Raw genomic sequence first — 27,709 nt, 5'->3', positions numbered from 1 at the left:
CTTTTTCCATGGTCTTAGGCGATCCCTGTGAAATGGTTGTTCGACCCCCAAAGGGGTCCCGACCCCCAGGTTGAGAACCACTGTTCTAGACGATCTAGATGATGTGCCATTATAATATTGTTTTTATCGTTGTTATGAGCCGCTCCGAGTCTTCGGAGAGGGGCGGCATACAAATCTAATAAATTATTATTATTATTATTATTATTATTATTATTATTATTATTATCATTATTATTATTATCATTATTATTAGCAGCAGATGTAGATGGGAAAACTCCAGACAATTACTAAATGGCAACAAAGAGACAAGAAAGTTTCTAGATTTTTGCACCCCAGATCTGATCCCCTTAAATATTTGTAGATTCTAACCATCACCCCCTCCCTCCCTCCCTAAAATCCCCAGATAGATCTGTATCATGTTTGTATATGCCTCATGAAATTCTCTAACGTTAATCTGCAAATCTTTGATTTATTGGTTTCATCTTGTGGAATGAGTTGTCCTTACTTACATCAGTTTTATCGAAGGAAAAAAACCCCATCCATTTTGGAAAACCAAACAGCACCAACACAACAGCATCAATGCAGCACTTGACCAAGTCCTTGAACTGCAGAGACTGTACTTGTCACGCACAGTTTCCCAGCCTTACTTGAACCTATAAATTTAGCTTGAGAAGTCAGCATGCTTGCCTTTTTTCTGGTTAGAAATTGAGGCTTTAGTGCCATCTGCAGGCAAGATTCTCTCGCAACTGGTGCTGCTTTCTGACTGTCTGCATTCCTTCATTGAGGTTTACAAACTTTCATGCAACATGAAATATTTTATTAAAGGATAAGGGAGTGACATATTAAATCTTCAGAACCACCCCACCCCAGCTATCTCTTTAGACATGCATAATTTTGATATTTCAGACTGATCCAATAACCACACAATTTTTCATGCACTAGTTAATGGCATGATGACCAGGTTGTGGTCAAGGCATAGGAGCTTGACCTAACAGAGTTTGTAGCTTGGTCCCTTTCCTCTAGAAATAAGCATTTTGACCTTTCCAATTTAGTTTCTTCTAAAGAATTTGCTGAGAAGTATCTGTGTGTTGCAAAAAAGAAGAAGCTACCGCAGCAGCAAATAAAGAACAGATTCACACAAAAGTGCTAAAACGATATAATTAATCCTCAACTTCTGACCACAATTTAGCCTAAAATTTCTGTTGTTAAGCAGAACATTGGTTAAGTGAACTTCCCCCATTTTATGATCTTTCTTGCCACAGTTGTTAAGTGAATAACTGCAGATATAAAGTTAGTAACACAGTTGTTAAGTGAATCTGCCTTCCCCATTATTGTACTTTTCAGAGTATAAGATACACCTTTTTCTTCTCTAAAAGAGGCTGAAAACTTGGGTGCCTCTTATACTCTGAATATAGTTTTGAAGCTTTCTTTTTCAAACTAACGAGGAGCTAACGATCTTCCCGGCTCTTATTGGCATGCAATTTTTTTTTTCATTGCTACTTGCTCCGAATAAGGCTTTTTCCATCCCTAAGAGGTGCTAACAATCTTCCCAGCTTGCAGGTTTTTTCATTGTTACTCTCTCCAAATAATGTTTTTTCCAGCGCTAGGTTTTTGCAGGCTTTTTTCATTGATACTTGCTCCAAATAAGTTTTTTTTAAGCCTTAAACAGGAGATAAAATAATGTGCTGAATCTGACCAGACTAAAGGACGCTAGTAGGCAGATCCCTCCCCCTCCCTATTTTCCTCCTCAAAAATTAAGGTGCTTCTTATACGCCAAAAATACGGTAACTTTGTCTGTCGGGTTACAAAAAGTGACCACATAACTCCAGGACAATGCAAATATCATAAATATGAGTCAGTTGCCTCTGAATTTTGATCCCATGACCATAGGGATGGTACAATGGTCATAAGGGTGAAAGAAGGTCATTAAGTCACTTTTTTTCAGCGCAGCTATAACTTCAAGTGGTCACAAAATTAAGTGTTCTAATTTGAGGATAACCTATACAGTATTTTATTGTGTTTATACCATAGGATACAAGCAGCATGATTTCAGGTAGTTTATTGTATAAAACAATGTAATTGTACAGTGTACAAATGACAGAAAAGCAGTAAATATAATATTGACCAATTATTCCCCAAAGGCCCTCCAGAACAAGTCTGTCATTAATTTTTTCTCGAAGGCCAAAAATGAGGATGGCAATCTAAGATTGAAAGGGAAAATGTTCTCTAACATGAAGGTTGAATAGTTGAATGATAATACTGGTATTTCATCCCAAACCAACAGCTTCATATAGGTCACCCAAAGCTCATTTCTATAACTAGAATATAACTGGGGGTTTGTTGATAACATCCTTGGCTTGATTCACATAATACACTAACCGATAAATCAAATCAATGTGCTTGTGTGTGTGTATTTCTGTATTCACGGTATATGTGTAAGTTTAAAACATGAAACTCCACGCCTTCAGTTAATTTCCTTTTTTAAAAAAATTGGAGTTGGCAAAGGGGTATTGTCTCCCCATGCAAGCTAATAGAAGTAGAGAAGCATAAGGGCCAGAACTGCAGTTAAGCTACATAATTTGAGTATGCGTAGAATAGAGTAGCTGAAAAACAGCTTTATTCCCATAGGAAAAAAAACCCGCTTTCTTTGGAACAAGGCATGGGTCCTCTAGCTTCAGGAATGTTTTCTGTCTTTGCTAAGCAACTTAGCCAATTGTGGTTTATTCATAAACAAACCTTGGTTAGCATGATGCATGACTCACCCTGAGCCACTTTTTAGAAAAGTGATTCACATAACTAAGCCACAAATTTTAAATTGATGGTACGGTTTATTGAATAAGACAGCGTTTCCCAACCGCTGTGCCGCGGCACAGTAGTGTGCCGCGAGACAAGGTCAGGTGTGCCGCAAAGTTCCGCTTCCAAACCGGAAGTTGAGTGTCCCGGCTTGCTTCTTCACACCTTCATTTTCGCGCCTTTCTTCTTCGTGCCTTCCTTCTTTGCAGCAGGTGAGCTTGGGACTCGGCGGGATGGCAATAGTAGCGGCTGAGGCTTTCACTTGTGGCATCGGGAGTGGTAATAGAGGCGGCGGCGGGAATAGCAGGGGGGGGGGCTCCTGCAAGTGGAAGCCTCAGCCCTGGAGCCCCCTCGCCCGTGGGAGTGCTAATGGCGGCGACGGCAGCGGGAATAGCGGGGGGGGGGGCTCCTGCAAGTGGAAGCCTCAGCCCTGGAGCCCCCTCGCCCGTGGGAGTGCTAATGGCGGCAACGGCGGCGGGAATAGCGGGGGGGGGGGCTAATGCAAGTGGAAGCCTCAGCCCTGGAGCCCCCTCGCCCGTGGGAGTGCTAATGGCGGCGGCGGCGGCGGGAATAGCGGGGGGGGGGCTCCTGCAAGTGGAAGCCTCAGCCCTGGAGCCCCCTCGCCCGTGGGAGTGCTAATAGCGGCGGCGACGGCGGCGGGAATAGGGGGGGGCTCCTGCAAGTGGAAGCCTCAGCCCTGGAGCCCCCTTGCGCCCATGGCTTTTCGTCGATGTCTCTGCCTGCCCGATCCGGAGTGCTAATAGCGGCGGTGGCGGGAATAGCGGGGGGGGCTCCTGCCCGCCGCCGCTATTAGCACTCCCACGGATCGGGCAGGCAGAGACATCGACGAGAAGCCATGGGTGCGAGGGGGCTCCAGGGCTGAGGCTTCCACTTGCAGGAGCCCCCCCCCCCGCCCGATCCTTCCTTCTCTGGAGCCCCCTCGCGCCCATGGCTTCTCGTCGATGTCTCTGCCTGCCCGATCTGTGGAAGTGCTAATAGCGGCGGCGGCGGCGGGAATAGCGGGGGGGGGGGCTCCTGCAAGTGGAAGCCTCAGCCCTGGAGCCCCCTTGCGCCCATGGCTTCTCGTCGATGTCTCTGCCCGCCGCCGCTATTAGCACTCCCGCGGATCGGGCAGGCAGAGACATCGACGAGAAGCCATGGGCACGAGGGGGCTCCAGGGCTGAGGCTTCCACTTGCAGGAGCCCCCCCCCCGCCCGATCCTTCCTTCTCTGGAGCCCCCTCGCGCCCATGGCTTCTCGTCGATGTCTCTGCCTGCCCGATCCGGAGTGCTAATAGCAACAGAGAGAGAGAGAGTGAGAAAGAACAAGAGAGAGAAAGCATGACAGAGAGAGAAAGAACAAGAGAGAGAAAGAAAATAAGAGAGAACAAGAGAGAGAGAGACTAAGAGAGAGAGAAAGAAAAGAGAGAGAGAGAGAAAATAAGAGAATGAGAGAGAGCAACAGAGAGAGAGAAAGAAAAGAGAGAGAAAAAATAAGAGAATGAGAGAGAGCAACAGAGAGAGAGAAAGAACAAGAAAAAGCACGAGAGAAGAAAAGCAAGAGAGAAAAAGAGAGATAGCAAGAGATACTGAAAGAAAGCAAGAAAGAGAGAGAGAGAGAAAAAAAGAAAGCAAGAGAGACAGATAGGAAGAGGAAAGGAGAGAGAGAGAGAAATGAGAACAAAAAGGGGAGGAGAAATGAGAAAATGATTGAGGCAGAGAATGAGAGGAGAAACAAAAGAGAGAGAGAGGTGATTCTTGAAGCATATGGTAAAAAGCACCCAAATAATAAGAAAAAACCCCCAGCCCTCACCTGTTTTTGAAAAGAATAAAAGAGAATAAAACCCCAGCCCTCACCTGGTTTTGGAAATGGTTTGAGTACACACAGACATATAAGGGGCGGGGGGAGAGACAGAAATGAGACAGTAGTATAAATTTGAGGAGGGATGATTGATGATTGACTGTATTTATAAGGGGATGTTACATGGGATTGTATGTTCTATGTATAAATACATGTAGAAATACTGTAAATCTGAAGGTCAGCAGTTAAAATCTCATCCCCAGCTCCAGGTTGACTCAGCCTTCCATCCTTCCGAGGTGGGTAAAATGAGGACCCAGATTGTGGGGGCAATATACTGGCTCTGTTAAAAAATGCTATTGCTAACATGTTGTAAGCCGCCCTGAGTCTAAGGAGAAGGGGGCATAAAAATTGAATAAATAAATAAATAAATAAATAATATTTACTGTCTTTTTGTGTCATTTTGGTTGGTGGTGTGCCCCAGGATTTTGTAAATGTAAAAAGTGTGCCGCGGCTCAAAAAAGGTTGAAAATCACTGGAATAAGACACCATTGGCTCATCTCACTCATAGTGTTAAATGCCATAATGCTTGATTTACAAACATATTTTTTGACTGACTGCAGGGATCACACATTAAACAAATCTGAACCACATAATCCATAGCATGGTTAGTGTAACATGCAAATCCTTAAATTCATATAAAGCCTTAAGCGCAACCTGACCTGCTTGTGTGTATGTCTTAGCAGCATGATATATCAAACCAAATGCTGGGTTTGTAAATCTTGCTTTATGTTTTTGCAAGTTATTGTGAATTCCACCAGCTGTGGTTAATTCATTAAACGACGGATACCCAAATCATGCACTGGATGTCTTTACATTCGGCCTGTCTTCTGTCTGCGGAGAGGGGCGGCATACAAATCTAATAAATAATAATAATAATAATAATAATAATAATAACAACAACAACAACAACAACAACAACAACAATAATAAATCACTGCCAGGACAGGTAAAAAGTAAACACAACCTTAAATGGAGTTTGACATCCAGCCACAGCATCTATTCAATCTTCTTGCTTTTATGTTACGCTGCAAATTTCTTGTGTGTGCAATCACACTTGGCCAATAAAGAATTCTATTCTATTCTATTCTATGTTTAGTCGCTGTAAAAAGAAAAAAAAATTCATCAACATTTGCACTACACTTTCAGACACTTAAACCACTGCTTTCAACGCATTGCAGCTACACTGCTCAAAAAATAATAATAAAGGGAACACTTAAACAACACAATAAAACTCCAACTAAATCAAACTTCTGTGAAATCAAACTGTCCACTTAGGAAGCAGCACTGATTGACAACCAATTTCACAGGCTGTTGTGCACATTCAACTTTGTACAGAACAAAGTATTCAGTGATAATATTTCATTCATTCAGATCTAGGATGTGTTCTTTGAGTCTTCCCTTTATTTTTTCGAGCAGTATAGTTCACAATGGACGCTCAATTCATCTGGCACGCTCTCTACTTACGCGGAAATCGTTCCCTCGCCTCTTGGTCCAGCTATTCAAAAGGGGCGGGCTGCGGAGGCGTGGCCTCCAGAGGCCCCACCCCACTATGCTGTCTTTGCACTTCTGCCTCGTTTAGCCCAGCCCGGCCGGGTTGCGGGATCGCTTTGATTGACACGGACCAAAGTTATCCCGGAATAAAGGAAGCACGCATGTGCCATCACACCGGATGTGAACATGCGTGCTTGCGCCCGCAGCTTGCTTAACCCGGGAACTCGCTTTGTTAAAAAAAAAAGAAAAAAGCTGGAATCCGTGCCGAGCCGTGCTAACTTATCCGAGCCATTCCGCGGCTTCCAGAGCTGCAGAAAGGGGTTGGAGCGGGGGGGGAAAGCCCATCCTTTTTCATCCTCTTTCCCTTCCCAGTGAACGGGAGCCTCAGGTTTCCCTGGACCAATACATTGAACCGAGCCAAGCCCGTGCCAGTCCCGGGAAGGAAGGCTTCGTTTGCGAAGGTCTCGAGCAATAGCCGCTTCATGGCTTTTCGTACCTCCGCTCAGGCGCCTTGGATCGTTTGATCCTCCAACCGGGGAGGTGGGGCGCAGTGGTGAGATCGGAAAGGCATGGATTTCCGAGGCAAGAAGTACGAGCGGGGCACCAACTGGTCGGACCCCGAGGTGGCGGAGCTGCTGCACTTGTGGGCCGACGAGTCGGTGCAGACGGAGCTGGAGAGCTGCCTGCGGAACCAGCACGTCTTCAGCCGGATCGCCGAAGTGCTGCGCGAGAAGGGCATCCACCGCACTGGCGATCAGTGCCGGGAGAAGATCAAGAAGATGAAGCTCGAGTACCGCCGCATCAAGGACAACAACAAGGCTCCGCGCGGGGGCAGGACGTGGAAGTTCTACGAGGTGATGGACCGCGTCCTGGCCAGCCGCCCTCCGCTCGTCTACACCGCCGCCGCCAACGGCAGCGGCGGCTACGTGTTGGCGCCGCAAGGGCTGCCGGGCGCGGGGGTGGACAGCTACCATCCCCACCTGGGCCCTTCCTCGGCGCTGAGCTTCCCGCCCTCTCAGCCCGCCGAGCAGATGGAGATCAAGTGCGAGGAGGTGGATTCCGAGGACCAGGGCTTAATGCCTGAGCCTCTGCCTTCTCTCACCACCTATCAGCCTGGAGGCTCGGCTGAGGAGCAGGAGATAGACAGGACCTTCCTGGAGAGGTCCCAGCCTGACTCACCGGTCTCCAGGGTGGAGATCCCCATTGAGACCACTGTCTCCCTCTCAGGTAGGAATGCCACATCCATGGAAAGGGCGTGCATAGGCGCACCATGGTGCCTACCATCCCTGTCCCCCTATTCTATTGCCCTCTTTTATCATTACTATTTACTTAGGTTTATACAAACTACTATCCTAGACGTGTTTGATAAATGAAATACAAATTTATTTATTTATTAGATTTGTATGCCGCCCTTCTCCGAAGACTCAGAGCGGCTCACAACAGGAACACAAAATACAAATCCAATGATTAAAAAAGCAGAACAGTTTAAAAAGCCCTCGATTAAAAACATTCATGCAACCCAAACAAACTACAGTGTATACATAAAACGGAGCGGCCAAGGGGAATCAATTTCCCCATGCCTGGCTGCAAAGGTGGGTTTTTAGGAGTTTGCGAAAGGCAAGTAGGGTGGGGGCGGTCCTGATTTCCAAGGGGAGTTGATTCCAGAAGGCTGGGGCCACCACAGAGAAGGCTCTTCCCCTGGGTCCCGCCAGACGGCGTTTTTTGGTCGACAGGACACAGAGAAGGCCAACTCTGTGGGACCTAATCGGTGGCTGGGATTCCTGTGGCAGAAGGCGGTCCCAAAGCTATTCTGGTCCGATGCCTAGATGGATAGATGGATGGATGGATGAACAAATAAGAAAGAAAGAAAGAAAATAATGAATAAAGCCATCCTGCAAAGCTTCTATCCTGACTCCTGAAAAAAAGGCTGAGCAGAGGGTGCAATCCTGGGTTCTGGGTGGTGGGAAACCTGCAGCTCCTGGACAGGTTTCATTAGCGATAACAATGGCATTTAGACTTTTATTTATTTATTTATTTATTCATTCATTCATTCATTCATTCAATTTTTTTTATGCTCCCCTTCTTCTTAGACTCAGGGCGGCTTACAACCTGTTAGCAATAGCAGTTTTTAACAGAGCTTACCATGGAAGGACGGAAGGCTGAGTCAACCTTGAGCCAGCGATGAGATTTGAACCACTGACCTGCAGATCTACAGTCAGCTTTAATGGCCTGCAGTACTGCATTCTACCTGCTGTGCCACTTCGTCTCATATACTGCTTCACAGTGCTTTACAGCCCCCTCTAAGCAGTTTACAGAGAGTAAGCATATTGCCCCCAATAATCTGGGTCCTCATTTTACCCACCTTGGAAGGATGGAAGACTGAATCAACCTTGAGCCTACTAAGATTCGATCTGCTAAACTGCTTCTGCTAATCCAGTGATTAGCAGAAGCAGCTTGCAGTACTGCACTCTAACCCCTGCACCACCGAGGCTCTCTTCATTGCTCACAGAGATACTTGTCATTATGAACGGTTTCTCTACATTTCCCATCTTCTTGCCACTTGAATTGCTTTTGCCCTGAGGAGAAGAGCTGATCTTTTTGCAGAACTTAACTGGATATCCTGTTAAATGGCCATCTGCAAAAAGAACCCCTGTATGGGTGTTGGGAAGCAGTTAAACAGCACACAGTAAATTGTAATCCTCTTTTCCAGGGTCCTGCAATAAAGACTACAAAAACAAACAAACTCCAAGAGAGGAACACTACTGCCCCGGCCACTAATCTTTCTTCCCTCCTCAATATTTCCTCCTTAAAGTTCTGCCATTTTCAGGGAACATTTCCCACCTCCTTTCTCAACTGGACACTGGAGACACTGCTTACAAGTCAAAAGTACCCTGGAGATTTAAAGTCCACCAAGCAAATGTACAGTACTTAATTACGAGGACTATCCGAAAAGTAAGGTTACAAGGCAGGTAACTATTGCAGGGAATGTTTGCAGGGGAAGTTGATATTACTATTGTGTAGCAGGAAGCCAGTGGAAGAGATTGAGCAGGGCCAGTGGTCAGTAGATCATTAACTGGCGTTGTGGTGAAGATTTCCCTCCAAGTGTGAAGTGTAATATGCTACTTGAATTATTATTATTATTATTATTATTATTTATTAGATTTGTATGCCGCCCCTCTCCGTAGACTCGGGGCGGCTCACAACAGTGATAAAAACAGTACATGGTAACAAATCTAATAATTAAAATGTAAAATAACAGTTTTACATTAAAAAGTCTAAAAAGAAAAAAACCCAATATATAAAATACATACACACAGTCATATAATGCACTAAACTACATAGGCAAGGGGGAGATGTCTCAGTTCCCCCAAGCCTGACAACAGAGGTGGGTTTTAAGGAGTTTACGAAAGGCAAGGAGGGTGGGGGCAGTCCTAATCTCTGGGGGGAGTTGATTCCAGAGGGTCAGAGCCGCCACAGAGAAGGCTCTTCCCCTGGGTCCCGCCAGACAACATTGTTTAGTCGACGTGACCCGGAGAAGACCAACTCTGTGGGACCTAACCGGCTGCTGGGATTCGTGCGGCAGAAGGCGGTCTCGCAGATATCCTGGTCTGGTGCCATGAAGGGCTTTATAGGTCATAACCAACACTTTGAATTGTGACCGGAAACTGATCGGCAACCAATGCAGACTGCGGAGTGTTGGAGTAACATGGGCATACTTAGGAAAGCCCATGATTGCCAAGGGCATGAACACTGGTGCGATGGGTTCCCAAGATCCTTACTGAAGCACACAAAATCGACAGAGTCACTGCCGTCTGAGAATTTCTTGACCATTTTGAGATTGAAGGTGAAGATTGAAGGCTTTTCTCAACTGTACCAGGAGATGAAACTTAGGTTATCACCATACTCCAGTGATCAAACGTCAATCAATGCAGTGGCGCCATACCCATTCTCCTTCAGCCAAAAGATTCAAAACTCAGTAATCAGCGAGAAAAATCTTGGGCACCCATCGCACACAAATCTTGGGCATACATCATAGCAGCGTTCATGCCTTTGGCATTGAGGTAGCATATTACAGCGTGCACTTTGCACTTGGAAGGAAACGGAATGAAGACGCTCATCTCTAATCTTCACCACAACGCCAGTGAATGATCTACCGACCACTGGCACTGCTCATTCTCTTCCGCTGGCTTCCCGCTACACGATAGAAATACCAACTTCCCCCGCGAAAATTCCCTGTGAGAGCTACATGCATTGTAACCTTACTTTCTGGATAATCCTCGTACCCTGACCTCCACCAAGCAAATATACAGTATTCAAATCTTCATAAGCAGTTACAAAGTAAGTTTCTGCTACTCTTCTCTACATTCATTTTTCCCAGGACCACAAGACCACCTGAACAGTGTAGCAGAAGAAACGTGTAGGTAATACCTTTGACTATGGATTGGTGGAGTTCTGTTATTTTTAGCAATAGCAAAGACATTTCTTTTAGCAATCTCAGCATATGATTGGTGACAGAATAATTTAGGAAATCAGCTATTTTTGGTTGGAAGCAAAACACCGGGATTCATAAAAGAAGATGATTACATGGCAAAGATTGTCTTTTTCATCACTTTTGGTCTCTCAGAAGTCCTTGGGTCTTAGAATTTTGTAGAAATGTCTTTTTCATCACTTTTGGTCTCTCAGAAGTCCTTGGGTCTTAGAATTTTGTAGAAATGTAGATATTTCAAATAGAATTGTCCATTTTACCCAGAGTTTAGTATAATCTAGGATTCTCTCTGTGTTTCTTTGGGGAAGCAAACAAATCTCAGTGCTTCTTTAAGTATTTTGTTTTGTTTTATTAATGGTACTTATATTCTGTAGAAATATATGAATTCAATTGTAAAATGAAACAATTGGTGTAATTTGGGTGACGAAATTAGACAAAGAAGGCAGCATGAGATTAATGATATACCGAGAGTAATGGATATGAAATTGAGACGTGTTAAGGATTAAATTTAGTAGATATATGTTTATTAAGTTGTACAGTATTGAAGTATAGAAATAATTTTTTTAAAAAAACATTGTAACTAGAATTATCCACTGAGGGAAGGATTTAGAGGATGCAAGAAGTAGAAGAGTAGGAGAGAGAGTAGAAAGGGATGTAGAGAAGCAAGAAAGGAGGAGGCGGAGATGGTAGAAGATATGAGAGGTGGTAGGAAGGAGAGAAAAGAGAGAGAGTAGAAGGGGAGGTAGAGAAGGAGGAAGGAGGAGGACATAAAAGTAGGAAAGGGGAGAGAAGATGTAAGAAAGTATTAGGGGTGTAATAGACACCTGAGATAGAAAGAGGGGAGTGGAGAGAGAGAAGATTGAGATTGAGAAGATTGCATTCTTGTGTCTGCGTATACATACATTATCTATTATCTAAAGGAAAATGCTCAGTGGTCTCTAGTGAAGTAACTCATTTACTCAGTTTGCCAGGATAATCAGATAATGAAAAAAGGACAGCAGATAATCATTTAAGCAAGTTTGACCTTTGCACAAAAAAAGAAATTAGTATGGTTATTTATCCTTAATCTGTTTGCTCTTAGGCTACAGGGAACCTAATGCAGTTTCTTCATCCCGGATCCAAAGTCTAGGGGCCTGGCCTGGTTTTTCTACTTTGCACCGTTTGAGGAAGAAAAGGAAAGGCCAGCGGTTAAAAGACCCTATGGATGCCCTGCTGTTGAAAACTTTATCCGCCCAGCGGGAAATGGAGGAGCGCTTTCTGCAGATGGAGGAACGCCGCCTCCAGCGAGACGTGGAAGCGGAGGAGCGCCGAATCCAACTGGAGCAGAGACGCTTTGAATTGGAACGGGACCATGACTTCCGTATGTTCAATGTCTTTGCCCAAATGCTGAACGTCTTGAAGCAGGGCAATCCGGGCTCTTGTGCAACAGGGACAGCTCCGAATGTAGACCTTCACCAAACATTCTCCAATTCCACAGAAATAGGGGAACGGCTGTCAGAAGAAGCCAAGGCCCTCCAGTTAGGGCAAACCAGATCGGATCGAGCAACTAAGGCGTTTCATTCCATCGGCCAGGCTGATTTTCAAAACAGCCCTTACCTCTCTATCCGAGGCAATAGGGCTGTTGTTTCGATGTTGCCAGAAGATGGGTACAAGCTCTACCAGGCTGACAAGTATGATGAGGACAAAAACCCCAGTGTGAGTAAAAGGTCTTATTGTAACCGGTTTCTAAATAAGATCCATCAGTGGAGGCTTTAGAGAAGAGATTGGACAGTCAATCAGGCATTTACAATGGGGGTGTCCCTCCTTTTGCTAATCAGCTTAAAGCTCTGTTGGGAGAATTGACGCTAGACTTATGGTTGGGGGTCACCACAACATGAATTGTATTAAGGAGTCACGGCAATAGAATGATTGAGAACTACTGATTTATCTGAAATGGCATAGAGATTCCTGCTTGAACAGGGATGGTAGTATGGTAGATTAGAAGGGTCTGTTCAAACTATTATTTATCCTGATTTTCTGTGACTATTTATTATTTACCATCAAGAGAAGGAAATAAAGAAGGAAGTTTGTTCATTCATGAACTATCTTGGTATCTTATATAGGATAAAAAGAAAGATAATTGCTATTCTCTATACCTACCAAGAGATTTATTTATTGAATTAACAACCATCTTGGACTAAAAACCCACTTTACAAAAAGATGAACTTTGGGGTGACGTGGTGTAATAATTTAGAAACATAGAAGACTGACGGCAGAAAAAGACCTCATGACCCAACTAGTCTGCCCTTATACTATTTTTTGTATTTTATCTTAGGATGGATATATGTTTATCTCAGGCATGTTTAAATTCAGTTACTGTGGATTTACCAACCACGTCTGCTGGAAGTTTGTTCCAAGGATCTACTACTCTTTCAGTAAAATAATATTTTCTCATGTTGCTTTTGATCTTTCCCCCAACTAACTTCAGATTGTGTCCCCTTGTTCTTGTGTTCACTTTCCTATTAAAAACACTTCCCTCCTGAATGTTGTTTAACCTTTTGACATATTTAAATGTTTCGATCATGTCCCCCCTTTTCCTTCTGTCCTCCAGACTATACAGATTGAGTTCATTAAGTCTTTCCTGATACGTTTTATGCTTAAGACCTTCCACCATTCTTATAGCCCATCTTTGGACCCGTTCAATTTTGTCAATATCTTTTTGTAGGTGAGGTCTCCAGAACTGAACACAGTATTCCAAATGTGGTCTCACCAGCGCTCTATATAGCGGGATCAAAATCTCCCTCTTCCTGCTTGTTATACCTCTAGCTATGCAGCCAAGCATCCTACTTGCTTTTTCTACCACCCGACCACACTGCTCACCCATTTTGAGACTGTCAGAAATCACTACCCCTAAATCCTTCTCTTCTGAAGTTTTTGCTAACACAGAATTGCCAATACAATACTCAGATTGAGGATTCCTTTTCCCCAAGTGCATTATTTTACATTTGGAAACATTAAACTGCAGTTTCCATTGCTTTGACCATTTGTCTAGTAAAGCTAAACCATTTAACATATTACAGACACCTCCAGGAATATCAACCCTTTTGTACACTTTAGAGCAGAGGTCCCCAACCGCCGGTCCGCGGATCGGGACCGGGCCGTTGGGGTTTTCCAGCCGGTCCGCGGCGGCGCTGCCCTCCCGGCAGAGGACATTATGCAGGACAGGGTGGGGCGTCGGGCAGGGCGGGGAGAATCAGGAGCCTCCTTTGGGGGCTGCCTGGCTTTGTGATTTTGGCTGGGGGGGAGTTAGGAAGGTCCTACTTCTCCCCCCCCAGCCAAAAACTCAAAGCCTATCTGCTGGATACGGGCGATGAGCAGGACGAGCGGCGCCGAAGCCGGTGGCTGTGGCAGCTGCTGCAAGAGGCTTCTGCGCCGCTCTGTCCCACTCATCGCCCGTATCCAGCAGATAGGCTTTGAATTTTTGGCTGGGGGGGGGAGAAGTAGGACCTTCCTAACTCCCCCCCCAGCCAAAATCACAAAGCCAGGCAGCCCCCAGCCGCGAGGTGCCCCCTCCCCTCCCATGGAGCCCTGCCCTGTTTGGTGCCCGCTGGCCGGGCAACGGCCTCCCTCCCTCCCTGCCTCGTGTTTGCAGAGCTCTGCCAGGCAAAGTTCGGACGCCTTCCGGGCACACGCACACATCCACACCTCCACCCCCCCCGGGAGGAATTCGACCCCTGCCCAGAATTGGCCAGCCCAGCAACGCTGCCCTGCTCCCTTCGGAGGTGCGGAGAGGGCGGGGAGAGGAATTTAACCCCGAAAGTGGCCGGGGTTGCGCAGAAATTCCCCCAACCTTCGCTGGTTTCGGGCCAGGGAAGAGGGGGCCGTGTTTACCTGGCTGATTCGGGGATGAGAGACCACCAGGAGCTCCGCAAGGCTGCGTGACTTGGATTGGGAAGTCCGAAAAAGACCCCCGGGATGGGTGAGTGGAGGGAGAGGGAGAAAGAGAGAGAGGGGGGGGGGGAGAAAGAGAGAGAAAGAGATAGCAAGAGAGGGAGAGAGAGAAAGAGATAGGGAGAGAGGGGGGAGAGAAAGAGATAGCAAGAGAGGGAGAGAGAGAAAGAGAGAGGGAGAGAGGGGGGAGAGATAGGGAAAGAGAGGGAGAGGGAGAAAGAGAGAGGGAGAGAGGGGGGAGAAAGAGAGAGAAAGAGATAGCAAGAGAGGGAGAGAGAGAAAGAGAGAGGGGGAGAGAAAGAGATAGCAAGAGAGGGAGAGAGAGAAAGACAGAGGGAGAGGGGGGAGAGAGAGAGAAAGAAAGGGAGAGGGAGAAAGAGAGATGGAGAGAGGGGGGAGAGAGAGAAAGAGAGGGAGAGGGAGAGAGAGGGAGAGAGGGGGGAGAAAGAGAGAGGGAGAGAGAGAAAGAGAGAGGGAGAGGGGGGATAGATAGCAAGAGAGGGAGAGAGGGAAAGAGGGGAGAGAGAGGGGGCAGAGAAAGAGAGAGGGAGAGAGAGAGGAGATAAAAAAAGAGGAGAGATAGAAAGGAAGAGAGAGAAAGAAAGAGGAATAGAAAGAGAGTGAGAGATGCTCAGTGAGCCTTTCTTTGAAGTTGCCTTTCTTTCTTTCTTTCTTTCTTTCTTTCTTTCTTTCTTTCTTTCTTTCTTTCTTTTGCTCTCTTGCTCTCTTGCTCTTTCATTCTTTTTTCTCTCTCTTGCTTTCTTTCTTTCTCTTGCTTTCTCTCCTTCCTTCCCTCCTTCCATTTCTTTCATTCCCCCTCTCTATTTTTATTTCCCTTTCATTCTCTTTCTTTCTTTCTTTCTTTCTTTCTTTCTTGCTCTTTTTCTTTCTCTCTTTTACCTTCCCTTCCTCTATTTCTTCTTTTCTTTCTCCTTCCTACCTTCTTCCCTCCCTCCCTTCCTTCAGTCTTTCCTCTCTTACTCTCCCCTTTCATAAGTTTCCTTGCTTCCTTCCTCTGTTCCTGTCCCTTCCCCCTTTCTTTCTTTCTTTCTTTCTTTCTTTCTTTCTTTCTTTCTTTCCTTCCTTTCCTCCCTCCATTTCTTGCTTTCCTTTTCCTTCCTCCCTTCTTTCCTCCCTCATTCCCTTCTTTCACTCCTTCCTCTCTTACTCTCCCCTTTCACCCCTCCCCAAAGAAGGTAAATTTCATACATAATTGGTATGTCGCAAAATAAAGTAGTTTTAAAATGGCGGGGAGGGGGGCCCCCAGACACTTAGGCTGTATGGGGCCCCAAAATTCCTGATGGCGGCCCTGGCTCCACCCCTCCATAACCCCACCCCCATATGACCAAAGCCCCCCCCCCCCCCACCGGGCCATGGAAAACTGGTCTAGCTTAAAGCCGGTCCCTGGTGCAAAAAAGGTTGGGGACCTCTGCTTTAGAGTCATCGGCAAATAGGCAAATCTTCCCTTCCAAACCTTCCCCTATGTTACTCACAAACATATTAAACCAGAACAGACCCTTGTGGCACACCGCTTGTAACCTGTCTCTGCTCAGAATACTTGCCATTAACAATAACTCTTTGATGTCTACGCTTCAGCTAGCTGCAAATCCACTGTACTATCCAGGGATTAAGTCCAATCTTCACTAATTTATCTATCAGCTCTTTATGTGGAACCGTATCAAAGGCTTTGCTGAAGTCCAGATAGGCAATATCCATGGCACCACCTTCATCCAACACCTTTGTGACATAGTCAAAGAAATCAATGAGATTAATCTGATATGATTTGCCTTCAGTAAAGCCATGCTGATTTGGGTCCAGTAAGTTATTGTTTTTTAGGTGCTGATTTATCCTCTTTTTGAGTAGAGTCTCCATTATTTTAACTATAACTGATGTCAAGCTAACTGGCCTGTAGTTACCAGCTACTTCTCTACTGCCCTTCTTGTGGATAGGCACAACACTGGCCATTCTCCAATCCTCAGGATCATCTCCTGTTAACAGGGATTGGTTAAACAAATCAGTCAGAGGGGTAGCAATGATAAATCTGAGTTCTTTAAGAACTCTGGGGTGGATGCCATCTGGACCCATTGCCTTATTTATCTTTAATTGTTCACGTTCTTCTAAGACATCGGCTTCTCAGATCACTGGAGCTGAATCTGTACAGCTGGAAGCAATGCTATATCCATCTATAGTATTATATTGTAAGGTGTCTTTTGAGAAAACTGAACAGAAGTAGCTATTGAAATGGTCAGTGATGGCATGTATTATTCCCGGTACTAAGCTTCATGATGCTGCAGTTTTTCTTCTTCCTATCATTAATATATCTGAAGAAGGTTTTATCCCCCTTCTTTACAGATTTGGCCATTTCTTCCTCTTTTGAGGCTTTAGCAGCATATATTATCTGTTTCGCCTCTTTCTGTCTCATTTTATACACCTCTCTATCAGCTATACTTCCAGACTTTTTATACCTCCTGTAGGCAGCCTTTTTTTCATTGACTATAGCCCTTACATCATTGCTAAACCATAGCGGTTTCTTCTTCCTTTTACCTTTAGTTATTTGCCTTACATACAGTCCAGTGGCTTTTAAGATGGCGTTTTTGAATACAGTCCACTGGGTGCTCGCTCCTGCCATTTTATCCCTCCCCTTTAATTCATTATTTAAATATTCCCCCATTGCATTAAAATTTGTTTTTCTGAAATCCAATACTTTGGCTGCAGTATAGGATTGCTCACAACCAGTTTTTACATCAAACCACAAACATAGATGGTCACTGCAACCTAAATTTTCTCCCACCTTAACCTCTGAAACCCAATTCCCATTCGATAAGACTAAATCTAGAATATTCTCCCCTCTAGTCGAAGTTTCCTCTATAATTTCCATGTGAATTTCCTTGTCCCACAAGGCAGGAATGAATATTAGATTAAAAGATCTTCGATTATTTATTTTAAAATGGCTTGATTTTAAAGTTAATTCTACTAAATATGGCATATCAGAACATTTTAAACCATAAAGACTAATGTTAATTTTTAATGCCAAGAAACATTGCCATCCACACTAAGTCATTGTGATTGAGTCCTATTTTTAACCCTGCTGTTCTGTTTTAAAAAAGTTAAAAATCTTCTGTTCCCGGGTCACCCTGACCCGGACCGAAAACTCTTCATTTGCAGTGCTTATGTTTGGTCAATTTGAATACTTTTTTCACTTGGAAAGTAGTCTGAACATTTCTGCACACAATGATATGAAAATTGAACTGAAGAAATTAATCCTTATTGGTTTATTTTGCACATAAATATGCCTCCCCCCCCATTTTTGTGAATTTGTTTTAGGTTTATTGATAATTATGCCTGCAAAATGCATTCTATTTTACTAAAGTTGGTGTGGGATTGGTAGCTTGAACATTTCTGAACATAATGATATGAAAATTGAACTGGAAAAATTGATGCATATTGGTTTATTTTGTTGATGAAATGCACGCCCCCCCCCCGTTTTTTTAAAATAGTCTTCACTTTATGGATAGTTTTGCTAGCAAAATACATTCTATTTTACTAAAGTTGGTGTGGGATTGGTAGCTTGAACATTTCTGAACATAATGATATGAAAATTGAACTGGAAAAATTGATGCATATTGGTTTATTTTGCACATAAAGTATGCCTCAATTATTTCAATTTATATAAAAATTATGCTGTTAATTTCAAACTTACATACTTTTTTTTAGTAAAATGGATTTGTTTCATAAAATTAGTTCTCTGGCTACAATGTGGTTGATTTTCAAAAGGATATTCCAAATATTTCTAGCCAAATATGTATAAAAAGTGACAATAATGGCACACAGCAAGGCCGAGGGGGTGTGTGGCCCTTTTGTGGCAAAAATAAACCAATAAGAACCATTTTTTCCAGTTCATTTATATTTTTCTTATATTCAGAAATGTTCAATTTAGTATATCAAACCTTTTGGGGGAAAATCCCTTAGGGATTTGTAGCCTTAAAAAATAGAAATTGACACGAAATTAAAAAAGGATGGGGGGAGGGGCTTTTTGATCAAAATAAAAATATAAGTCTCAATTTTTCCAGTTCAATTTTCATATCATTATGTTCATAAATGTTCAAACTAGTTTTCCAGTTGAAAAAGTTTTCAAAAAGATCAAATTCAAGTACCTAAAAAAATTATTTTTGGTCCGGTCATATACGAACAAAAACAGACTCGAAGTTATGATTTTTTTTTGCCCAGAAAACAATTAGCCACCACCCCAAAAATATTTTTTGATGATCAGCATTGTTAAATTGAGTAAATGAATGCCTAAGATTTTAAAGAATATTTCGGATTTGGAGCATAAAAAAATAAAAAGTGAAAATGGTTGCAAGCAGCCGAGGAGGGGGGGGGGTATTTCTGATGTTAAAAAACCAATAAGAATCATTTTTTTCAGTTCCTTTATATTTTTCTTATATTCAGAAATGTTCAAGCTACCAATCCCACACCAACTTCAGTAAAATAGAATGCATTTTGCAAGCAAAACTATCCATAAATTGAAAAAGATTTCACAAAAACGGGGGGGGGGGGGGGGGGGCGTGCATTATATCCGCAAAATAAACCAATAAGATTTACTTTTTTCATTTCAATTTTCATATCATTGTGTGCAGAAATGTTCAGACTACTTTCCAAGTGAAAAAAGCTTTCAAAAAGACCAAACATAAGCACTGCAAATGAAGAGTTTTCGGTCCGGGTCAGGGTGACCCGGGAACTGAAGATTTGTAACTTTTTTTGCCCAGCAAAAACTAAGCCCCCCACCCCCCAAAAAAAATTCTCATAGAGAGAACCCCTGAAATGATGAAAAGTCATGAAATTTCAAGTTTCAGATATGCAGGGAAATTTTTTTACAGGGACTCAAACTTGGCTTCGGGTCACATACGACCCGAACAGAACTTAAGAGACAAAATAACCCTGGTAGTTTACTTGATATGTGCTTCTAAATTGGTTGTGCAGATGACTTACATAGATGACTAAATATTTTAAATCAAAGAAGAGTAGTTATGCTCTATTTCACATCTAACAATAGATTCAAGGTAGATTTTCAGGTAGTTTCCCATCCAGACCCAGGCTAGACTATGACCTGTTGGCTTAAATTAGTTGAAAGTTGGGGCAACAGTGCTGGGAGATAGAAAAATGCCCCCATTTTTGTGAAAAATGGGCCCATTCACAAAAATGGAGGCATTTTTACCTTTCCCGAGTCCCCAGGAACTCTTTGCAAGCTTCCCAGACCCTTTGCCCACCCATTTTTTTCAAAAATGGGATGCGAGGGTGGGGCATTGGGAGAGTAAAAAGTGGCTGTATTTGGTGTATAACATGCACTGACATTTCCACCCTCTTTTAAGAAGGAAAAAGGTGTATCTTAAATTCCAAAAAATATGTTATGTGCCCCTCTTTCCATTTTTTATACTTGTCATTTTTGTCTTTCAATTTGTCAGAAAGTTCTTTATGCAGCCGTGCTGATTTCTTTTGAGAACTGTTATGTTCCTTCTTCTAAATGCTAAAGTTTTATAGAACATAATTTTTGAGGTAGCTAATAGAATTACAGTGATCCCTCGTTTTTCGCGGGGGATGCGTTCCAAGACCACCCGTGAAAAACGAATTTCCGTGAAGTAGGGGAAAGATATTTGTTAATGTATTTAACAAGTATTTGGACTTTTAAAACCCACCCTTTGCATTAAACAGTCATTCTATAATGTTTCTCAGCTGGAACTACATGTGATATCCTACCAGTTTCTTTAATAGAGTACAGTAGTACTATAGAAGAATTTTATGAATTTTTAATGGATTTAAAATTTTTAATGGATTTAATGGATTTAAGCCCCTTTGAAAACCCGTGAAGTAGCAAATCCTGTGAACGATGAACCGCAAAGTAGCGAGGGATTACTGTACAACTAATTCTTGTTTTTAATGAAACATTTATCTGTATTCCCAGGGCATCATTAATTTTGGTATCAGTGAAAACAAACTCTGCTTTGATCTAATGTCCAAAAAGGTAAGAATATTGTAAATATCCATCATTCTTAAGTAATAGTGATCACCAGGTGATGTCATTTTATGATGATGTCACAAAGAAAATAATTTCCCAGACGAGTGACATAAGACTTATATTGTTTTTATTTATTTTATTACCTGTTTTCATAACCGACTTTGTTCTCTTCCTGGTTATTCATCTTCGACTATGGACCTTTGAGAAATCTATTTAGGGACATGAGTCACTAATACATGAATTACAATACCAATCTAGTTTTTATCCATGAACCTCAGACAAATGATTTCATGCTAAATGGATAAGTTCTTTTAGTCCCTTATTCCCCATGCTAGGTCTTTTATGGAATAAGAGGAGAGGGGAACAGTAGACAAAACCTAGGGTATTGTGATAGAGGAAGCAAAGCCACTACTTTCTTTTAAATTGGTGGCGATGCACTTTAAGCACAATATGTGTATGCATTTTATACATAGTTTGTGACAATTACTAAATCACTCAATTAAAACATAGGCCTATTTCATACTATTCAAAGTCATGGATTGTACACTTGTAGTTTCTTAAATGAACAACTCTTAATTGAATTCATCCAACTAAATCAAAAAGAAAGGAATCATAATGTGCATATCAGCCTCAGTGTGTGTGTGTGTGTGTGTGTGTGTGGTTCATTTGCAAGACATCTTCCAAGTGAAGAAGAAAATTATCAATCTTCATAGCTTTTACTTGCTAAATTTCCAGACCATTTCCTGGCAATATGCATAATAATTCTGGCCTCTCCTTCTCTTTGCTGATAGCTGACCCAAAGTGCCGGGAACATCACAGATCCTTCTCTGCTGCAGTACTCTGATTGGAAGGGCCATATGTTGTAAGTAGCCTTAGTCACCCTATTTTGTCAGAAAGTCTGAGTCTATGTTTTCCATGATACAGCCTAGAGAAGAATGAAGATATCGCTTAGAAAACTAACTGCTTTTGTATCTTCTTCAGTGTGCGAGAAGAAGTGGCTCGATTTTTGACCTATTACTGCAAAGCCCCTGCACCTCTTAAAAAAGAAAACGTAAGTCAGCCTACTTTTTGGTTTGTCTGATTTTTTTTTCTCCCTGTAAGTGGCTACCATTATATGTCAGAAAGTCTTCTTGTTTAACAACCAGTCTATCAAGGTTCCAAGTAATTATTATTATTATTATTATTTATTGGATTTGTATGCCGCCCCTCTCCGCAGACTCGGGGCGGCTAACAACAATGATAAAAACAGCATGTACAATCCAATTAATAAAACAACTAAAAACCCTTATTATAAAAACCAAACATACACACAAACATACCATGCATAACTTGTAATGGGCTAGGGGGAAGGAATATCTTAACTCCCCCATGCCCAGCGGTAAAGATGGGTCTTGAGTAATTTGCGAAAGACAAGGAGGGTGGGGGCCGTTCTAATCTCTGGGGGGAGTTGATTCCAGAGGGCCGGGGCCGCCACAGAGAAGGCTCTTCCCCTGGGGCCCGCCGAATGACTCTGTTTGGTCGACGGGACCTGGAGAAGGCCAACTCTGTGGGACCTTATCGGCACTGGGATTCGTGCGGTAGAAGGCGGTTCCGGATGTATTCTGGCCCAATGCCATGTAGGGCTTTAAAGGTCATTACCAACACTTTGAATTGTGACCGGAAACCGATCGGCAGCCAGTGCAGGCCACGGAGTGTTGCAGAAACGTGGGCGAATCTAGGGAGCCACAGGATGGATCTCGCGGCCGCATTTTGCATGATCTGAATGAATAAATGAATGTCATTTAGCAACTGTTCAAAGTTTTGATGGACCCACCAAAAAGTATTTACAAACTGGATTTGAATTCTGACATCCACCTTCATGGGATTGCAGTTTGGACATTTGGCAGCTGGCCCGCATTTATGGCCATTTACAGTGTCCTGTGGTCACATGACTGCAATGTACAATGTTCCAGTCTTCAGCAAAAATGCCCATTGTGAACAATGGGGTTGCTTAATGACCACAGTATTTGCTTAATAACCTTGGCTTTCCTTTGCATAACATTTGCTGCAAATAGATATCCTAAAATTGGGCTGCTGATATGACGACCCACTTAACAACAAGCACAATTTATGACCATAATTCTGGCCTCAACTATGGTTATAAGTCAACGACTATGTTAGGAGTGGGTAGAAACCAAGTGGATGATACTGGGAAAAGAAGTTGCAGAGTGATGAAGACAGCAGAAATTATACTTTTGTGTCATAGGTTTTCTAATCTCTTATCCCGACCCTCCAATTTCTCAACACATGTATCTATTGTAGCAATGCAAAAAGAAAATAAATGTTTCCCCTCCCCCTGGGGTGGACAAGCTTAATGTATTCTTGAGATAGCTTCTGCTAACACAACATAGGTGCACACTTTAATCCCAAGAATGTATTAAGGCCGAAGTTCCATCAACCCAAGGATAAAATAGCCGGACACAAACTGAGCAATGTGCTATATGCAGTGCAATGCAGCAAGATATGTGCAGATCTTGGTTCCTATCACTCATCTCCTCCCACTTATGACTGCATGACTGTAACTTTCTTGCTTGTATCCTTACGATTTATATATTATGTTTCCTAATGTGATTTGATTGCTTATGTGTACACTATGACTATCATTGTGTTGTACCTTCTCCGGGTCCCATCGACTAAGCAATGTCGTTTGGTGGGACCCAGGAGAAGAGCCTTCTCTGTGGTGGCCCCGACCCTTTGGAACCAGCTCCCCCCCAGATATCAGAGTTGCCCCCACCCTCCTTGCCTTTCGCAAGCTCCTTAAAACCCACCTCTGTCGTCAGGCATGGGGGAATTGAAATTTCACTTCCCTCTAGGCTTATAGAATTTATACATGGTATGCTTGTATGTATGAGTGGTTCTTTAAATTGGGGTTTTTTAGATTGTTTTTAATATTAGATTTGTTTTCATTGTCTTTTCATTGTTGTTAGCCGCCCCGAGTCTTCGGAGAGGGGCGGCATACAAATCTAATAAATAAATAAATAAAATAAATAAATAAATTCCTGACAAACGTATCTTTCTCAATTTCGGACAAACTTCTTGTATGAGAAGTGAAGCATCTTCAAGGAAAAATTAAATGCAATTGTCTTTTGAAAAAGCAGCTTTGGGATAAGAGAGGTTAAGGGTAAAAAAGGAAGAGAATGGATAATCCTTGGTGCTAAACTCAGCCGCCCTGAGTCCTATGGGATTTGGCGGCATAGAAGTCAATTAAATTAAATTAAATTAAATTAAATTAAATTAAATTAAATTACATTACATTACATTACATTACATTAAATTACATTAAATATTAAATATTAAATATTAAATATTAAATATTAAATAAAAAAATTAAATTAAATTAAATTAAATTAAATTAAATTATTAAATTAAATTAAATTAAATTATTAAATTAAATTAAATTAAATTAAATTAAATTAAATTAAATTAAATATCTTATTGGAAGAATAATCTCTCCAGAAAATAATATCTGTCTGAATATCTTTTCTCTAGGTGATTCTGCATAACGGCTGTGGATCTTTGTTTTCTTCTTTGGCTGTGGTTCTGTGTGATCCAGGAGGTAAATCAGCTGGAGCAATTTAAAATACAAGTTTGTTCGATGGCAACAAAGCACTGGGTTTGTTTGTTTTTTGCAGAAAATGAATGAAACTGCTTAGGGTTTTTTTAGATATTGTGTCTAACATAATATAGAATGCCTTTACTAAATAACTCAAATTCATCAGAGTAGATATGGAGAAGACTTGATTAATTAGTTGCTGTGGTTGGTACATTAAAGGTTTTTTTTTTAAAGCTACTTGATTATGAAAGTTTACTCCATGAACACTGTTACTGTATGTGATAATACCACAAACTCAGTGAAGGGCTACCAAATTTTTTACTACCACACTGTGGGCATGGCTTATGCATTTTGCACCTTGCATTTTCTTTCAACATCTTTCAGTGCAAATTGGGTGTTCTGGGGTGGAGCTCCATTTTTGGTACCCCTCTGCGTCCCCCTGTCCCCCGTCTGGGCAGCAGCCCACCCCTGCAGAAACTACACTATATTTATCATATTTGTATACAGTACTGCCAATGATTTATGAGCCAAAAGAAGATGAATTCTGTGGAAAAAGAATATCTGTGTAGGCATACTGTTATATATTATATAATAGAACTCATTTCTTTTCTTTTTGTTACTAAATTCTACTTTACTTCATGTGTACAACATTCATACATTTGACCTAGTATGTGCACTCATCCAAGAATACAGTGAAAAACAACAAACCCCCCACAGAATTCCCATCTCTTTTTTTTGAAATATATTTTTATTGATTTTATAAAAGTGGTTACATGAAAACAAACATAAAACAGTGCACAGTGCATGTGCCCATTACCTGACCAACAGAGAAACCCCCATCACCACCACCACCCATTACAAGGGGTTCAAAATTTACTAGTTTATATATATATATATTTCCTTGGCTCTACTTTGCATTTGTTATTACTAAAAGAGTGATTGCAGTTTATTTTTCACATTTACATCACAGATCCTACTCAACATATAACCTTTCACCTTATTCCATCGTACCATCAGCTTCTCCAATTTATTTTCATCAAAGTTGTTTAATCTTATTTCCATGATTTCAAAATGTATGTGATCCACAGAATTCCCATCTTAATAATAATAACAACACCAACAATAATAATAATAATAATAATAATTATTATTATTATTATTATTATTTATTAGGTTTATATGCCGCCCCTCTTCAAAAACTCGGGGCGGCTCATAACAAATATTATAAGGATATTCCCATCTTAAATCTGAGTATAAGGCTTCATAAAATTTAATTATTGTTGTCTTTATCAATTCAGTTTTTCTTTCCATTTGAATTCTTTTTTTAAAATATATTTTATTGTTTGCATATAGATATATTGAATAAAGTGTAATTGTCCTGGTATTCCACAAAGGTGAGATAGATAGATAGATAGATAGATAGATAGATAGATAGATAGATAGATAGATAGATAGATAGATAGATAATTAGATATTAGATAGGTTAGAGTAGATTATAGATTACTATATATATATATAGTATTTATTTATTTATTTATTTATTTATTTAGATTTGTATGCCGCCCCTCTCCGCAGACTCGGGGCGTATATATACAGTATATATATACTGTATACTGTATATATATATATATATATAGTATGTACAAGATTATATACTATTTTAAACAGTGCTAATTTTGTACAATTATTTTGACCATCATATTCTAGAGTATAAGTTTGTCTATCATTCTAATATCTACATTCTAATAATACATATTCCAACTTCCACTTCGTGTTTCTAACCATCGATAAATCTATTCCATGTAGCATAGTATTCTGTATCTTCTTTATCTTTTATTTTTAACGTTAGTCTGTCCATTTCCAGACCAGTATCCATTTGAATTTCAGTTTGAATTCTATTCTACTTTAAATGTTCTCTAGGAGTGATGAGCTAGGAAATAACAAGAGGATTTTTTGTTGTGGGGTGGAGATTAAATCCAAAAGGAGAAAGGTGTACAGTATATTTTTCTGTACTCCACATTGAGTTCTCTCTTCCTTCTCAGGAAGAAATTATTGGGATAGACCTATTTTCCTCTGCTGATACTACAAGATCGGTTATCTTTTTCACTGCCATCAAAAAGTTTGAGGCCTTTCTATTTGTCCCTTTTCTCATATGCTGCTGTTTGAATTGCTGTCTACTGTTCATGATGATAGAGTGTGATGGGAGTTACAGTTGACACAATTTTTCTTGGGAAGCTGTGTAAAACTCCATCTCACAGGGGCGGGCAAACTAGGCAGCTGCCATCGTCCCATCATCTCCAATGTTTTTACAATAAAACCACCCAACTTGTACTTTTCCATCTGAAAATAAAATTGCTTGCCCTCTCTTAGCTCTTTAATTTTTTTTGTTAATTTGACTGAATTCTTGAGTAGTTTTTTTAATTTTTTAAATAATCCCTTTTCCATTCCATTGAGGGATGTATATTCTGTCTTTGAAGTGTGGAAATGACATTAAAACAATCAGAACTGCAGACTACAAAATCAAAATTAACCCTGAAATTAACATATACAGTAGATCAAAATCTCAAAGCTGCTTTTTCAACAGGCAACTGGATTTCCTGTTTTTTCTTTGAAGATGTTTTGTTTCTTATCCAAGAGCTAAAGAAGTCAACTATGAGCTGGATGACTGAGAATCTCCATAGACATATATATCAAATGTTATAAATAAAAGAACTGATCCTCAGTTATATAAGGAATGACAGTAGCAGCAGTAGGTTATTGATTTATTCTTTTTATTTCAGAAGCGTTCCTGATTGCTACTCCGTTCTATGGAGGGATCATCAAAGATATGAACCTGTATGCCAGGGTCAAGCTGGTTCATGCTTATTTAGATAGCCAGGTAAGGAAGCAAATAACCACCATATTCTGGAATCTCTTGGCATTCCATTCAGCTTTCTGGCTTTATCACTAGATCATAGGAACAATAAGCTTGTAGCCAGTTGGGTTGGTCTTCCCATCAACCAAATGTTCTCTGTTGGATTGGGCTAGCAGAATGTTAATGCTAATGTCGCGTGATATAAAAGTAGATAGGAGAGTAACTTTGGAATTTAAAATAGATCATAGGGACTTGGAGATACAAACATTTGGGGATCTGGATAAAAATAATGGATTTTTCAGGATTTGCTGAAATATATTTCTTCAAATAGAATGCAGATTCCAAGTTCTTTGAATATCTGAATGATACCACCTTGGTTAATAATCTTCCTTATTAATGTTGCGTGTGATGGATTTGAAAGCCACTATTCAATCTTTTGTTTGGTATATATCAGGTCACTGGCAGTTGCACTCGTCCATTCCAGCTTACAGTGGATAAACTAAAGAAAGCCTTGCAGGATGCACAATCAAAGGTGAACTTTGCTGATTCAATTCTTGCTAGATTATTTCAGTGACCAAGGTAGTCCGCCAGGCTTAACTGTTTTTCTAAAGATTGCCTGTCAAGTGCAATATGAGCTCATCTGGATCAATTTTCCTTGTTCTGTATTTAAACCCTTTAAAATGAATAAACC

The 27,709-nt window shown here is 41.5% G+C and overlaps 1 protein-coding gene and 1 long non-coding RNA gene across 3 annotated transcripts in view; one reads left to right on the top strand and one right to left on the bottom strand.

Annotated features, from left to right (window-relative positions):
• Positions 1-5,062: 5,062 nt before the first annotated feature.
• LOC139172027 (uncharacterized) lies at positions 5,063-6,349 on the bottom strand. The gene is made up of 3 exons (XR_011559829.1): positions 6,117-6,349; positions 5,617-5,751; positions 5,063-5,508 (listed from the first exon to the last, which is right to left on the bottom strand). It is a non-coding gene; the product is annotated as an uncharacterized lncRNA (long non-coding RNA).
• ACCS (1-aminocyclopropane-1-carboxylate synthase homolog (inactive)) overlaps positions 6,298-27,709 on the top strand; it is a 35,450-nt gene continuing 14,038 nt past the window's right edge. Inside the window, exons 1-8 of one of the 2 annotated variants that reach the window (XM_070760652.1) lie at positions 6,298-7,370; positions 11,711-12,324; positions 20,519-20,578; positions 21,364-21,434; positions 21,554-21,623; positions 24,101-24,167; positions 26,945-27,042; positions 27,473-27,550. In XM_070760652.1, the coding sequence (XP_070616753.1) occupies positions 6,713-7,370; positions 11,711-12,324; positions 20,519-20,578; positions 21,364-21,434; positions 21,554-21,623; positions 24,101-24,167; positions 26,945-27,042; positions 27,473-27,550 (1,716 nt within the window). In that variant the 5' untranslated portion in view covers positions 6,298-6,712. Of the gene's footprint in view, positions 7,371-10,297; positions 10,482-11,710; positions 12,325-20,518; positions 20,579-21,363; positions 21,435-21,553; positions 21,624-24,100; positions 24,168-26,944; positions 27,043-27,472; positions 27,551-27,709 lie in introns of those variants that run through there. The other variant, XM_070760660.1, reaches the window with a different exon arrangement.

Source organism: Erythrolamprus reginae, chromosome 1 (assembly GCF_031021105.1).
Source record: "Erythrolamprus reginae isolate rEryReg1 chromosome 1, rEryReg1.hap1, whole genome shotgun sequence".
In the NCBI taxonomy this organism is placed as follows: Eukaryota; Metazoa; Chordata; class Lepidosauria; order Squamata; family Dipsadidae; genus Erythrolamprus; species Erythrolamprus reginae.
This window is presented reverse-complemented; position numbering and strand designations above follow the sequence as displayed.